Raw genomic sequence first — 14,850 nt, 5'->3', positions numbered from 1 at the left:
CTCACAGAACATTAAATTCTGGTCAACATTACAAGGACACTAAATTTGTGATAGAGAAAAAGACCAATTTAGACTTGAATGTTTCACTCAGGATGAGAAACAAGCAGATACAGATTATTGAGTATTTTCACACTAAACACCTGTAATTTTGATCAAAACATTTATGACTTTATACGGGGAGACAAACGTTATATAACTATGATCCATACTTTAACTGAATAGAAAATGTGAAAAATAAAAATCTATAAATAAAGATATTTTTTGATTCTGGTCAACATTTTGCGTGTACAGATATTAAAGTACTCTTGTACTCCTAACTGTCCCTGCTCATAATGCTCACAGCCACTCCTTCGACCATGGCCGAGCCTCATTCCTGCACGCTAATCCTCCGCATCCCAATGTTTCCGACTGCACTTGAAAGCGGCACAGAGCATCCTCATCCAGTACGTCACAGTGACGTCCTGTGCGGATGGGTAGATGCCCTCACTGTTAAAATCATAGCTCTGTAGCCTTAATATTTTCATTTTTGTGAAAGGGCGTTTTAAAGGTCGGGGGAGAAGCAGCAGCATGCAGCGGAGCGCAGTGGTCGTGGTGGCGGACAAAACGAGCCTGAAAAGGCCGTTTATCTTTGCTAATGCTGTGCATATGGTAGGTAAAATCCCCTGCTTTTCAATGCACTTAAGTCAAGAGGCCTTTTCTAGGCTATTTCTTTGATTAGATGTTTTTGCTTTGCTTCTGTTATTTTGACCCAAATCATCAAGCCTGCAATGAACCCAAACAAGATTTGCTCTGCGTGTCTGCAAACATGCAGCGGATCCCGTCCATCAAAAGGATGTGCAATGTGGCAACATCTGCAGTGCATTTTATACTAACATGTTTTCAGGTTATACAGAAAGAAAGAGACGAGAAAGACAATAACAGCCATATCAAAAACACGCCGTGAGGTAGTTAGAATCTGCATCCGCGGAGGATAAACATCCTCCTCCATCCTCCACACATCTGTCCTGAGAGAGCGTCTTATAATGCTACTGTTTACAATGTGTGAGTTTACAGTCAAACGCGGTGCTGTAATATTACTATATTATTTCAGTTGCAGGCTAGCCCTGAAAAGCATGTTACTGCCATTTATCAGCCCTTAAATGAACCATGCTCCTCTATGAGGTGACACCTAAAGGCAGCACAAATATAAAAACATTTGAGGTGATGCTTACAGCTATATTTACAGACTGGGTACATGTATTCTTGACTGACACTAAATTGTGAAGTTAACAGGGTCTTCTGCTCCTCTCTCCAAAGGCGCTGTGCTTCTTCATGTTGACGATGACAGTAGCTTGGCATAGAGACCTCATACAAACTGGCAAGGTAAGACTGATGTTCTTCTGAGTGGATGAAAATATTTTCCAAAGCAGGTAATATTTGTCGGAGGCAGAAATAGCTCCCGTCATGTCAGGAAAAGAGCCGATATCCAAGGGCAATTATTAATTCATGGGTCTGCTTGGTCTTCCATCAATACTGTCTGAACACGCTACAGCATTTTATACTGTCTTCTCTCTGGAACACCTGACTTCAAGCTCTTGTGTTGGCAAGCATCTGCCAGTTGAAGTGTCCTTGGGCAAGACAGTGAATTATCTTCAGGCGCCAAGGGTGCCGTTCTGTAGCTGACCCTGACCATTGCCCTCTTTTGTAGCCATGCTATCTTGAAAAAACATCTCTGATGGCAATATTCATTTAGGTATAAGTGAACACCTCAGATGACCACAGATTCATATTTTTGCTATATAAGCAATAATGGCCAGTCAGTGTATCCTTTAACCCCAACGTGTTTTTAATCCTCAGCTGGTGTCCAGTGTTTCTGTAGTGATAATGTACATCATGGAGATCGGCTGCCTGCTGCTCTCAGTGCTGGGTGTGTTTGGAGCCTGTAAAGGGAAGAGATGGTGTTTGATTCTGGTAAAAACCTGCTTTAAGTGTTGTGTGTATGTGTGTATGTGTGTTCATGTTCATGTTGGACTCTGTGTGTGTTCAAAAATGATATTTCTCTTTCACCTACTATTGCTGATTTATGTGTGCATGTGCGCAGTATGCAACTGGGATGGCAGCAGCCAGTCAAACAATAATTGTCAGAACAGCACTGAGTTACCAAGATGTCTATGAGGTAAAGTACATGAATGCCCTGCTTTTACTATATTTCATTTAATCCTGTAGTACAACATAATCTCCAGCTGTTAAAAAGCAGCTTTGATTAAAATAGAGTGAATGTGATTCTTCTGTCCTCAGAAACGTGTGGTCCGTGAGGAGGCCAAGTTGCTGTCCATGATGCCACTGACTGGAACCAGCAAAGCCAACAGGACACTGCTGTATAGTATTCAACAAGAAGTAAGCAGATATTTTTATTTTGTTTTTCGAACCAGCTTTATAAAGCACAATCCAGACAATGCATCCCTTTCTTCAAAGTGCAGTGGAAATAAAAGTAAAATGACTTTCAAGGGTATTTTTGTCTGCCGTACAATTAAATGGTTTGTGTCATCTCCTTATATAAAAGCCCATATCTCAATTAATGTTAGAACTGCTGTGGCATTCCCTGAAGAAAGACATTTCATTATGGTCTGGCATTTAGAAAATGACTCAATTCAGCTCTAATTTCAACACATTACTTCCCTCAGTGAAGATATCTTATTTTAGTCTAATATGAAAGAAGTAAATATTAATGGATTTGGTCACTCTTATTATTCTTTGTCTCACTTAAATTTGGGAGCTAAGCATGCTTTAAAGTTCCCATAATGCTTTGGTGTAAGTAGGAAGTAAAATGCTGCCATGGTGTCAGCTAATTAGCTGTGGTCTACATCTTGAACCCTGTTTTTTTTTAGTCCATTTGTTCAAATGTTGGCAAATTGGCACAACTAAAAGCATGCCGAATGAGCTCTTAGCAGTCCTTGTTTGCAGTGCATCCATGGATGTACAGACTACTACAACTGGATTACTTTGATACTGAAGAAAACCTGAAAATATGATCATTCTCAGGCAAGTTCTGGGGTTTCAGGACCGTCTTTTATTCTGTGAGTGTATTTGTGGACGTGTATTCACAATGGACATTGACTAAAATGATATCCCCAGAAGGTGCAAGTCAGACTGAATCTAAAAATAGATATATGGCTGTGAACAACACACCCTTAATAGTATCAGGACCACAAAAAACACACAAGAATGTCCCTGTTTCAGCTGGCTTTAGTTAAGCTCACCAATACAACCAGCAGGAAACTGTAGTTTATCAGCCACTAACATCTGCTGTTAGCTACTTTGGGGCCTTTTTCTTAGACAAATAAAGTAAAAACAAATCTATGAAGGCTGCCCAAAGAAGACAGGCTAACCCAGTTTAACCAAACACATACATTTCGTGGATTTTCAAGTAAACTGTCACCTCCAACACAGACACACAAATCACACACAGCACCCAGGAGGCGATCAAACCTGATTGAAGCCACACCTGCAGTATATGTAGTCTTCAGGGCGCGGCCAGGCAAGCAGGGTGTGTCTTATCTTAAAGAGGTATCATTCCCCATTCAATTCAAGCCAATACACTTAAAACCATTACCAGTATCTATGGTCACAAAGAGCACGAAACTAATGAAATTCATGTGGATTCTGCAACACGTAATGGATGCATCAGTCAGGGATGCAGACGTAATACGTGCTGGTTGTGTATTATAAAGTGTATTGTAGTTTGTCCTGGTTTGTTTGTCTTGGATTTATTTTTTACGTGTGTGTTTGTCACCTCCAGTTTGAGTGCTGTGGTCTTATTGAAGGCTACAAAGACTGGGGCTCTTCCATCCCTGCTTCCTGTAACTGTCATTATCCAGGAAAATGCGTGAGTACTTCCCTGTCTGTAAGCAGAATGTAAGCAGTAAAGATGACTGTACAGTTTCTGTAGCCACTCAGTGTCTTTCAGTCCAGTAAGACACATAAAGGAAACACAAATTGATGGAGAAATCAAGTGATATGGTATCATGACTGACAGGAGTATGGAGAAAACTATGTGAATAAGACCCAGGATGCCATTTTATCTAATGGGATTTTGTACTCCTCACCAGATTCGACTACGGGGCAGCGCCACACTAGGAGCTCCAAAGAACCAGTATGTTTATCGAGAGGTAAAAGATCTTGAAGTTATTTTCCTGGCTAAGTGGTTTTCTGTGTAACTTTGAATTCCATTAGTGCTTCCCAGCATTTCTGGCTGTCGGTGTGATGAACTATACTCAGATCAGTTATTTCCTCACTCATATTCTAACCTCTTTTGCCACCACTTTTAAGATAAACCTGTTTTTTCACAGCCTTGCCTACCAATTTATGTGTCTGAACTGAAGCTTGCGTTCTCATTGGCGATGGGTATACAGTTTGGAAGTGGCGTGTTTTGGGTATGCTCTTCTTCTTTTACACAATTACATGTTTGATGGGAACGAACACAGCTCTTAATTTGGATCAGATCTGACGCCAGGTCAGCAGAAGATCCCAGCTGTAGCCATCACTGAACACCACAACATGCCCGTAACTCTCGTGCTTCCCTCCTCAGGTGGTTTTACTCGTCATGAGCATCAAGCTGATGGGCCAGATAAAGAGGAAACAGGAGTTCATGGCTCTTCTCCAATCCAACAGATACGTCCCTGGTGCCTTCTAGTCACCGAATACATTTTGATACACCCAAACAAGAGTACCTTGTTTTGCACATGTAAACACATTATGCTGTATACCATAATCTGGCTATTTTGCGCTATAGCAACATATGTTGACGTTCTAATTTTCTATTAAGACGTGTTAATGCATGGAACTGATATTGGAAAGTAATCTACATGCATAGATCAATTTCAAAGTCTTTTGTTTTTTACCTTACTGCTGTAAAAACACTGCAATTTAATCAAAGTAATTCATATTTAATAGTCCTCACGTTTTCACATGCTTTTGTCATATCTCTAAAATGATGTTGCTTTTCCGATCATCTGTTTTCTTTGAGTCGTTGCAGCCTATCCTGGTGTTTTGTTATTCCCTGGAAGTGTTGTCCAATGATATTCTTTCATTCGTTTTCCTTCATACCTGCACACACTGTTCTTATTTGTGTTTTTTTATTTGCTTTAGTAGGGGCTGAGGCTACATTCTGCCTGCACGGGAAAAGATTTCTTTTTTTTTTTTTTTTAGATGAGCGCAGTCCTCATCTTCCACAAAATCTGCACGGCCGTCGTCATACAAAATGTGAACAGCTGAGGCTGAAATTTCTTCAACGGTGAAAGCAAACAGCGTCACTGCGAGCTCGTCAATTAATGGCTTTAATTTAACACTTTGTCGACTGGACCAACTCCTTTTAAACACATATATTTAAATATTCGTACTTGTCTTAAGGCTCGCTCATTGTATTTTCAGCATTAGAGCAACCAATAATCTTTGAGCAAATAATAATATTAATAACCCTTATGTAGCACCTTTCTTAAACAGTGTTTACAAAGTGCTTTGATTGAAATATAATCGTTTATTTATAGTGGAGCAATGTCATTTACTTGGGTAAATAATCAGGTTAGACAAGGGAATGAGCCGCAGCTCTCATTGTGACTCCAGAATGTCTTAATGCCTTGTGAATAAGCACATTGTGTATTTGAAACCTCATCTCTCCATTCAGTTTCTCTTTAAGCACACGTAGTGAGTAAATGATACTTGATCATGTCCACTAGAGGGAGAGGGGACTCTGTTTGGTTGCACATTCAGTAGACATGCAGTAAAATCCTCAATAATCTTGCTTCCAAAATGTAATTTCAAGGTTTGGATGTATTTGTGGAAAGGCCGCTGCAAACAGGCTGTGAGAGGCTCTTGCAGGAAAATGTGTCATCAGTATTCTTGCGGAGACTGTGATGTCCCACGTGGTGCAAGTCCCACCAAAGAAGCCTTTGTGCCACATCACTTCGAATATGACTTGCTGCATGAGCTGCCTGCGGTCGAGACGTCTCCTTGAGTAATGTACTGTCAAATGAATTTCATCTGAAACAGCAGATCCAATGTCTACCTGTGCACTTTAACCATTAATGCCTGATATACAGTATGTTCTTGCAAAGTATGGTATTTTTAGTTCTGTCATACACAGTTTTTTTTTTTTTATTTATTTATGGAATGAATTTATGTAATATTTTGTAAATAGCAGAAATAAAAAATGTGATTCTTGTTCCTTTGATGTCTTAGTTTTTACTTTGAAATAGTTTCTTAGAGCTGGAAAACTTTAGATTTTAGTAAGTACAACTAAGTACAATTTTAGATTTCTTTTCTATGCTGCTTTAGTAGTTTTGCAGTTTAATCCAGTGATTCCCAATAAACAGTCAGGACCCTCCAAAATACACCTAGGGGCTGTGAGAAGATTCTTGGGAGAGGAGAAAAAACAAAGTTCTGCTGCCCAAATTTGTATTCAGTGTGTTGGCAATTTTCTTAAATTATTTTTCTGTGAAATATTGGGTAATTTGACCTCCTTGGCACCACACACATCACAGGCATCTGAAACACGACAAGGGGCCCAACAAGCTAAAATGCTTGTTTTTGTAAGTGGTCTCAGGCATTTTTTGTAAGTAAAATGGAAAATAAAATGGAAATACTAATGTGAAGTACATTAAAATTATACTTAAGCACAGTACTTGCGAGTACTTTACAGTTGTGATAAGTTCATTTAGCTAATTTCACTTAATGCTTTTACTTAAGTGTCCTTTCTGTGGGAAGACCTTTTATTTGTAATGAAGTGTGAAGCACTTCTACACTGAAGTATTGCTACTTTGCTACTTCTTCCACCACTGCGAGGAGAGGAAGTAACTTAACAAAAATCAGTATATAAAGATTGCAGCTGTTGAATTTTGTGTGATAATATCAGTAAGGTCACACAGTAAGCACCTGATTGGGACGAGGAGGAAGGACGAGGACTTTCCCCTTCGTTTATGTAGGGCATAAGGGAGTGCCAGGAGGCTGAGGACGACAGGATTAATATGAAGTTGGATTTGCTTCTTTAGCAGCATGAACAGCAGCACCTGATCCTGGAAACACTGCACGCACCAATATGAAGAAATGAAATCCCTGTAGAGATGAATGTTTTAACATAAAACTACACAAATACTCCAGGAGCTTCTTTAATAAAAAAAAACATAGTTTACATAAAGTTTGGCAGAATATGATACATACATTTTCAGAAAGCTACAAAACCACAAAATACATTCTTATTCAAACTCTAATACATCCATAAAGTGAATATTTCTGCAGTCATATCTTCAGTAATGCTTTTGAAAACCACATTTTCTTCTTTCACTGATGTCTTGGATCACATGTGTTCAACAGCGATTCCAATCTGGAATCAAAATACCATTAGAAAGTTCAACTGTGTCCACTTTGCTTCTTATCTGAACTATCTGTAGCCCAGTGAAGGCAGTGGAACTAAATGTAGGTGATGCAACTGATCAGTTTCCTAATTTTCCATTATTCTGTAATTGGACTTATTATGCAGCTTGTGAATCTTCTTTAAATACACTGTGTATCCTTGTACCAATGTTCTTTGCAACTTTGCTAAATATGCTGGCATGATGACCTCCACCGCTGCAAGAAGCAGCCCAAAATCAAAACAAAGAAATCAGGTGTACTCCGCAGCGTCTGTGAGAATGGTGTAGTTGCCTGCTTTTGCCTCTGGACTGTAGACCACCGCAGGGGTATCGTCCTTCTGACTCATCCGACACAAGATGACAACACCCAACGCTGCTGCCAGTACCTAAAAGGAGAGAGAAACAGAGGCGGCTCTTGACTTCCTGTTCATCTTTTGTTGTTTCATCCAGTGCCAACACTTTGTCTCGTTCTAAAATTGCAGCTCTTTTCAAAACAGAGGGAGGCAGAGAAGAAACGCAGTGACTGATCTCCTTCACTCAATCAACGGCGCAATCATTGATGTTATTAGTAACACCTGTGCTTCTCCCACTATCACAAGTCAAAATATCTGCTCATTAGAGATACAGAGAAAACCGATTCAATGTAAACCTCTGTATTGCACATGCACTAAACCAACTTAGAATCAGTTTAGTTTCCTTTGTAGATATCCAGCACTGTGCTTTAAGACTTCTCAGTGACTGATGTTTATTCAGTGTAGATAAAAATATTCCATGAATATTGAAGAAGCTGAATATTTCCAGGGTACTATCTGTAGGTATTTCTTCCAGGTTTCATATAGTCAAGGGACCTTCACCAGTAAGATTTTCATCTGTTCATATCTGGATTCTGGCACCTGAACAATATTCCAAGAGGTTTTAGTTTCAACATCAACGTTAAGCTACGAAAGTGGGGAGACAGACAGTAATGTTAGATGGAAAAATAGTCCTATTTATCTATTTATAGTTCATGATATATATAGACTGACAGTACGTACCCAGAGTAGTATAACCACCAATGTTATTCCCAGCGCCACCTTCATGCTAATTACTTCATCTTGAATCAGGTATGGAAGGCATGGCTGAAAAAGAAGAGTGAATCAATCAGTGTCAACGGCATCTTCACCGTCATGTTTGACGTTCCATTCCTCATTGGATGAGCTGGTGACAACTGGTAAACATGTAAAAGCTGTGCTGAGGAATTGCAAGTATATATAGCAGAAAAGGGCCTCACTGGACCTGTTAGCATGCTCTCTAATGTGATTGAGTCCAAGCAAGACAGATAAAGCTGCAGTTCATGAGATTATCCATTACAGGTCCTCGTTAGTTTTCTGTTTGATGCAAAGTGATGAATGATGAAACCAAACCTGTGGCATCATTTTACATGAAAATCAAATGAACATTTTAGCTATAATGTTTTTATTACCTCTTTATAAATCATGACGGGCTGGTCACTGACCATGAACTGTATCAGACTGCTGTTTCTAGGAGCTGCCACCTGCAACACACAGATATGAATCACGAGCTGAATGACTAGTGAATGGTAACAGGTGCTACTGCACCTGTAGAGGAAAAGAAGATGAGGAGAACAACATTTAATGGACCAGTGTCTAAGATTTAGGGGCATCTATGGGCTGAATATGGCAGAAATGGAATATAATATTCCTAAGGATGCTTTCATTCTTGTATAATCACCTGAAAATAAGAATCACTGTGGTTTTGTTACGTTAGAATGAGCTATCTGTATCTACAGGGGGAGCGGGTCCGACAGAAATTGAGTTGCTTTCACACTCACACATGGATTAGTGGACTCTTCAGTGCACAGGCAGGACAATGAGATGTTGAAGCCCCAATCCAGGTAGCCCTGATCCACTCCACAGCACTGTAACTGAGGAAGAAGAGGGAAAGACGAGGGTGAAAATTAGAATACAGATACAGACTGCGTAACTGCAAAACAAATCCTAGCCAACAAACCCGTCTCCTGATTGTTCCCCTTCATTATTAATTCAGCGTGTTTTCTGAGCTGCTGCGTGTGTGCGGCTGAAACATATGTTGGTCACACTACAGTGTGTTTGTGCCAGGTGGCTGTGCTTGTATGGGCACCCATTTTCAGTAAAATAGGGCCCGTAAGAAACACATCTTTGTCATCAGCAAAGATTACTGCAATGCAATGAGACTGTGCTCACAAACATGCTTGAACTACAACATGAACTCATACACAGACACACACTTGGTTACTTACTTCTGACTGCACATACACGAGGGCGTCTAAAAAACTCTCACTAGCATTAGACAGTGGCAGCATGTCCAGGTAATACTTCTTCATTTCTATAACCAGCTGCAAAACAAAGAAACGTCATATAAACATTAGCTAATGAGCAATCTGAGAATGTCACTTCACAAAATGCATTTGGTCAAACCAAACACAGCCAGCAGTAATGCTTTTGCTAACTGAAGTTGCAAACATTTTAAAAGTAGTTTTACAATAACTGCAATCAAAACATGGAACATGGTCATGTTTGTGAGCACTCATCCAACTTATTTTGTGATTTTAATTGACCGTTTGCTAATCCCTGCCCCCCTAACAGCAACTATCAGAGTTTAGCAACCTTACTGGTACAGCAGTATTCAGCATCTATAGTTCTGTATGTTTACCTGCTATGAGCTGCACATGTTAGCATGTGCAGCTAACTAGCCTTCTACCTACTATAGTAGCCCAGTGTTATATCTATGGGGGAATAGACCATTTCCCAGGTTTCTCCGTTAAAAACAAATCAGTTGGAAACATTAAAAAGCATTTGCTAATGCTAAAATCCATGTCGTCCCCTCCCTTGTTTACTTGTTTTTTACTTGTTGTTTCAGATATTACAAGGAATTTCAAGGCGTGAATCTTCCACCGTTGTTATTGGGCGGCTATGTGTCATGCGACGATGGAAAGCTTGGCAGGCGTGACAGCAGGAACAGTAGGAGGTGTGGCATTGAGCCAACTGTTAACTGATTTTTGCGCCTGGCTGGTAGCCTTTTCCTGTTCATGTTTGTGTATTAGTTTAATCAGGAATGCAGTTTTGATGCAGCCTGTTACCTTGCATGGTTTATATGATCCCTTGTATGTGAATATTTGTACTGCATGGAGAAGAAATGTCAACACATCTCAAAGTCAACTTTGTAATACCTTTGGTTGCACGACCAGTACTTGAATTACACATGCAATCATGAACAGACTGCCCAGGATAATTCCAACTGTAAACTGAGACACACACAGAGAAACACAGAAGCATGAGCAATCAGATTCTGGGATAAAGAGTTTCTGATAGTTGTTTATTGCTACAACTACAGGTAATACTACTACTTCTTACAATAAAAATGTGTTTTTTCTTTACCCACCACTATCAGTGGCCACTGCTTCTCTTTGCAGGCACCATACACACCTAAGATGGTCAAGAGCAGAGTTACAATGGAAAGAGCATACATGACATGTAGGCCTGTGTTCATCTGCTCCATCTGCAGAGAAAACAGACAGAAAAGCATGTCAGCAGGCTCTGTGAACAGGGAAAAAGCCTGAGCTCAATGTTCGAATTGTTGGGTTTGGTTCCTGCAGTTTATACTGAAGTCAATGCAGTTTCTACACAAATTGCAATGACTTGTTTTTACCTTTACTTCCTCTATCTGGTGATCTGGAATAGTATATTAGACAAACCTATGATCAAAGTTTGCCTAAAGTTGGACTTTCCCCATTTCTTTTTTCAGCGTGGAGTGTGTGTTTTGGGGTGTTGTTGAGGAGAAGAAGAATAAAGCTTCACATTCACCATGACAGAAGAATCCATACAGTCATACTGGGGATAGTTGGACAGATAGATCCTTGCATATCTTTTTCTTGCTCTAAATGCATGTTACCTCTGCTTCGTCCAAGTGGTGATGGCTTAACAGAGTCAATGCCAAGAGCAGGGCACTCAGGATCTGCAACAGCAGCAACACTTCATTATTCAATACTCTCAGGTCTGCAGTTAACACTTATTTTTACTATTCGTCAATCTGTAGATTATTTTTCAATAAACAATACATTGCACAGTCCAAAAAAAAAAAAAAAAAAGGTCAGAAAATTGCTTCCACAGCCAAAAGTGACATCTTCCACCAAACTCTGAAAGCATGCATCTCGGACAGCACGCAAATAGAGTCAAATTATGAAGCTATAAACAACAGGGAGGCAACTATCAGCCCTGCAGAACGAAGGCGACAGTCATGAAATAACTGGAGGGACATGCAAACAGGTAAAACCACATGTTGCCTAATCCGCTTCCCATCAAGATTCTTTAAATCCATGTACACGTTCATAATTTTTTTTACCATAGTTTAGCTTTACTGCTGGCATGCCTCTGGGGTTGATATATAATCCAAGAATACCTTGAAGTTTAGCAACACAAGTGCAGTAAAAATGAACGCGTTTATCAATTAATTATATGGAAAATCAACAGATCAGAACAATCAACAACAACTATTTTGACAGTCGATTCATATTTTTTTAATCCCAGTGTCATAATAACCTGAATATCTTTTTCTTTTTCACTGCTATTCAAACAAAACAGTCAATGGGATGTTAATGGCTTTGGGAGAATTTTTCGCTATTTACTGATATTTTACAGACCAAACAATAGATCAGTTAATCTAGAAAATAATATGCAGAATAATTAATAATGAATTACAACATTACAATAAAGTGTAACTGATTCACTGGTGTCTGTGAGTATTGTGTAAACTCCCGTAACATCATATGATCTTTACTGCTTCAGCTTTATTTATGACCATCACATCCTGCGGAGATCTGCTTTTTAAATCATCAGCAAGCCCACTTTCCTGTAATCCACTGCGGGTTCGGATCACTTCCTCCCCAAAATGTTTATCCCAGCAGATTTTGATTGCCAAACGCAACAGTGTGTTACATTTGTTACATGTTCCATTTCCTTAAAATAAGTAATGATTCCTCTCTTCTTTCCATCAGATTTTCAGTGACAGCAGCAACAATTATGATAAAATGACACATTTCTATTAGACTCTTCCACTGGTAGATTGAAACATCTGATGCAACAGCTGGTTTATTTAACTTATTTTTAAAGCTAATATGAGGCATAATCTCAAGGCCTGCACTTGCAAACTCTTAAAGTTTGCCTGTGTTGAGCAGCAGCAGCAGCAGCAGCAGCAGACAAACACTTACCGCGATCAAACCAGTCACGACAATGAAAGCCCGTTTCAAACAGACGTTCACCTTCCCCATTTCTGCTCGGCTTGAACTCGAGGTCAGTAGATGGAAAGCACTTCAAATCTTTGCTGTGGGACAAATCCACATGAGATGGCCTGGTTTTGAATAAAGAGTCTCACTTCTTGACGCTCGGAGCACCTTCGTGTTTTTAACTGGGCGGAGAGAGGGCGGAGGTGCCCATGTTGTACTGTTGAAAGCCCTCCCCATCTGGATAGAGGGGCTGCTGTGTGTGTGTGTGTGTGTGTGTGTGTGTGTGTGTGTGTGTGTGTGTGTGTGTGTGTGTGGAATCAGCTGCTCAGTGTGTTTACACCTCAGGCCTTTATCCAAAGTTTGTTATGGAGATGCATTAATTGTCAAGATGATGCTGAGATGTGCATTGGGTGATCTGACTTCTGCAAAGGTCCATATGGCAAACGGACTGAATTGTGTAGTCAAGCATCATGGGTGAGTCAGTGCCTGGTGAGAGGGAGGATGTGATAAGATAAGAGTGTTACAGCCAGCAAAGAATAAAAGAGGACCAACAAGACCATCAAACGGATACAGAATTTAAAACAAAACAAAACAAAACATCAGCTTATGATTGATTCAGCTTTACGGTAATTATGTTTTTTCACAGTTGTTTCGAGCTGGCTGCAGGCAGAGCTTAAGGTGTGTTGATGACCAATATGTCAGACACAGTGTTCTGGAGCGACACAAAGTGAGCCCATGTGCACAGATGCCATATATGTGTTCCTAATGGGGTGTTTGTGTGTTTTTTTTGGGACACAAGTGTTTTCATCTTCCCAAAAAAAGCAGAGCTCTGGAATGGAGTCGAGGGGCATCAGATTCTTATTTTTCTATTTGTGTGAGTGACTGAACATGCCTTCAGTTCAGTCCACCATAAAGCACTTTTTGTCTGCTGTTGTTTTCAGATGAACAGAGGAACTAGTGAGAGGCTGCATCACATGACCTCGGTTCAAAGCCCCAAACTTTGGAACACACTCACACATCTATCTATCTATCTTTCTATGTGCAGATGCACATCGCTGCAACGTTATTGGTGCCTGGAGTTCCTCCCAAAACATGTTCCATTGTTAAAGCAGAGTGGAGCCTTTCCTGGTAAAGCATAGAAACATCAGAACACACACACACACACACACACACACACACACACACACACACACACACACACACAATCTTACACACACACATGTGTTTGTTGGCCCACACTCACACATCTGTAAGACATGAAACCACAGAGGCGTTCTGTGACGCAGAGGATGTTGGTGGGCGGAAAGCATGCAAAGGGCCAAAAATCCTTCTGGGGTAAAGTTGTTTGACCAGTTCTGTTGTCTAGAGGTGAGTGTTGCACAAGTGGATTCTCATGGAGCAATTTGGGAAAGCTTTATAGTCATATTAGAGCGAAGAACGATAAAGATGAATCTACAGCGTCATGAGAGAATGTTGTTGACTGCCAGGAAGGAGGCGTCCACTGCTCATGAGCCTTAATAAATTTATTTCAGTCTTCCACAGAAACTTAATATCTTCGATTTTATTGATTTTGGTAAATCAGACAAAGAGTCTGAAGCCATGCTGGGGGCTCTGTAAGCCCATTCGTAGGCCCAGTGATGCTTTGAGCTCAATGCCGACGAGGTTCAAATGAAGTTTTGTCTGACCACAACCGAAATCAAAAGCATTTAAAGTTGTTCAATTCTAATAAAAACAAATGAAAAAAGAGCTCCTAAGAGGGAAGTTCACACTGTGGCTCGATTCACTCCTCCACACAGCTGGCCAGTCATTACAGAAAGACAGTATGAGTTGTCCACCATTTCACCCGTTTTACACAAAAAGTTGACTATCATGAGAAGTCTTAAAAACAGCTGAATAACATCTTCTGTGAGTCTGGAGGGCTTTGTGGAAATGCAAAATTAAAATGCAGCAAAATAAATCTACAGCGCTAACTTGAGAGGATGTTCTGTTATCCCATCAGTGTAAAATCTGAAAAAAAGGCCTCATAAAATACTTTTGCTTGTTTCAGATAGCATTTTCCTGAAATTATAAGATCATATTCTCAAGTTTGTATTCACCTATCAATGTTCTTTGGTTAATCCAAGAGTAAGTGGTTGCAAACAAGGTATAACGTGTAAGCTAGCAAAGACCGAAGATTGGTATCAATCATGTCATCTAACTCTTGGC

General features: G+C 40.0%; 2 protein-coding genes across 2 annotated transcripts; one reads left to right on the top strand and one right to left on the bottom strand.

Moving 5' to 3' along the window:
- Nucleotides 1-338: 338 nt before the first annotated feature.
- On the top strand, nucleotides 339-6,206 carry LOC143315241 (tetraspanin-8-like). The gene is made up of 9 exons (XM_076722841.1): nucleotides 339-648; nucleotides 1,297-1,362; nucleotides 1,837-1,950; nucleotides 2,081-2,155; nucleotides 2,278-2,376; nucleotides 3,779-3,865; nucleotides 4,089-4,148; nucleotides 4,329-4,412; nucleotides 4,568-6,206. Exons 1-9 carry the CDS (start codon nucleotides 568-570, stop codon nucleotides 4,670-4,672), a joined length of 771 nt encoding a protein of 256 aa, XP_076578956.1. The 5' UTR covers nucleotides 339-567; the 3' UTR covers nucleotides 4,673-6,206.
- Nucleotides 6,207-7,104: 898 nt separating this feature from the next.
- LOC143314647 (tetraspanin-8-like) lies at nucleotides 7,105-12,829 on the bottom strand. The gene is made up of 9 exons (XM_076721689.1): nucleotides 12,631-12,829; nucleotides 11,316-11,378; nucleotides 10,806-10,922; nucleotides 10,594-10,668; nucleotides 9,664-9,759; nucleotides 9,217-9,309; nucleotides 8,848-8,919; nucleotides 8,420-8,503; nucleotides 7,105-7,771 (listed from the first exon to the last, which is right to left on the bottom strand). The coding sequence occupies exons 1-9, from the start codon at nucleotides 12,688-12,690 to the stop codon at nucleotides 7,637-7,639; spliced, it is 795 nt and encodes a 264-aa protein (XP_076577804.1). The 5' UTR covers nucleotides 12,691-12,829; the 3' UTR covers nucleotides 7,105-7,636.
- Between the last annotated feature and the right edge of the window lie 2,021 nt (nucleotides 12,830-14,850).

This window comes from Chaetodon auriga, chromosome 22 (assembly GCF_051107435.1).
Source record: "Chaetodon auriga isolate fChaAug3 chromosome 22, fChaAug3.hap1, whole genome shotgun sequence".
NCBI lineage: Eukaryota > Metazoa > Chordata > Actinopteri > Chaetodontiformes > Chaetodontidae > Chaetodon > Chaetodon auriga.
This window is presented reverse-complemented; position numbering and strand designations above follow the sequence as displayed.

Excerpts from the sequence above, each read along its gene's own strand:
- LOC143315241 (XM_076722841.1), top strand. The coding sequence starts at position 568 with ATGCAGCGGAGCGCAGTGGTCGTGGTGGCGGACAAAACGAGCCTGAAA. Across the intron at positions 2,377-3,778 it reads TGTATAGTATTCAACAAGAA|TTTGAGTGCTGTGGTCTTAT; the intron begins GTAAGCAGATAT and ends TGTCACCTCCAG. Across the intron at positions 3,866-4,088 it reads GTCATTATCCAGGAAAATGC|ATTCGACTACGGGGCAGCGC; the intron begins GTGAGTACTTCC and ends ACTCCTCACCAG.
- LOC143314647 (XM_076721689.1), bottom strand. The coding sequence starts at position 12,690 with ATGGGGAAGGTGAACGTCTGTTTGAAACGGGCTTTCATTGTCGTGACT. Across the intron at positions 10,923-11,315 it reads ACCACTTGGACGAAGCAGAG|ATGGAGCAGATGAACACAGG; the intron begins GTAACATGCATT and ends TTTTCTCTGCAG. Across the intron at positions 7,772-8,419 it reads TGGTGGTTATACTACTCTGG|GTACTGGCAGCAGCGTTGGG; the intron begins GTACGTACTGTC and ends CTCTCCTTTTAG.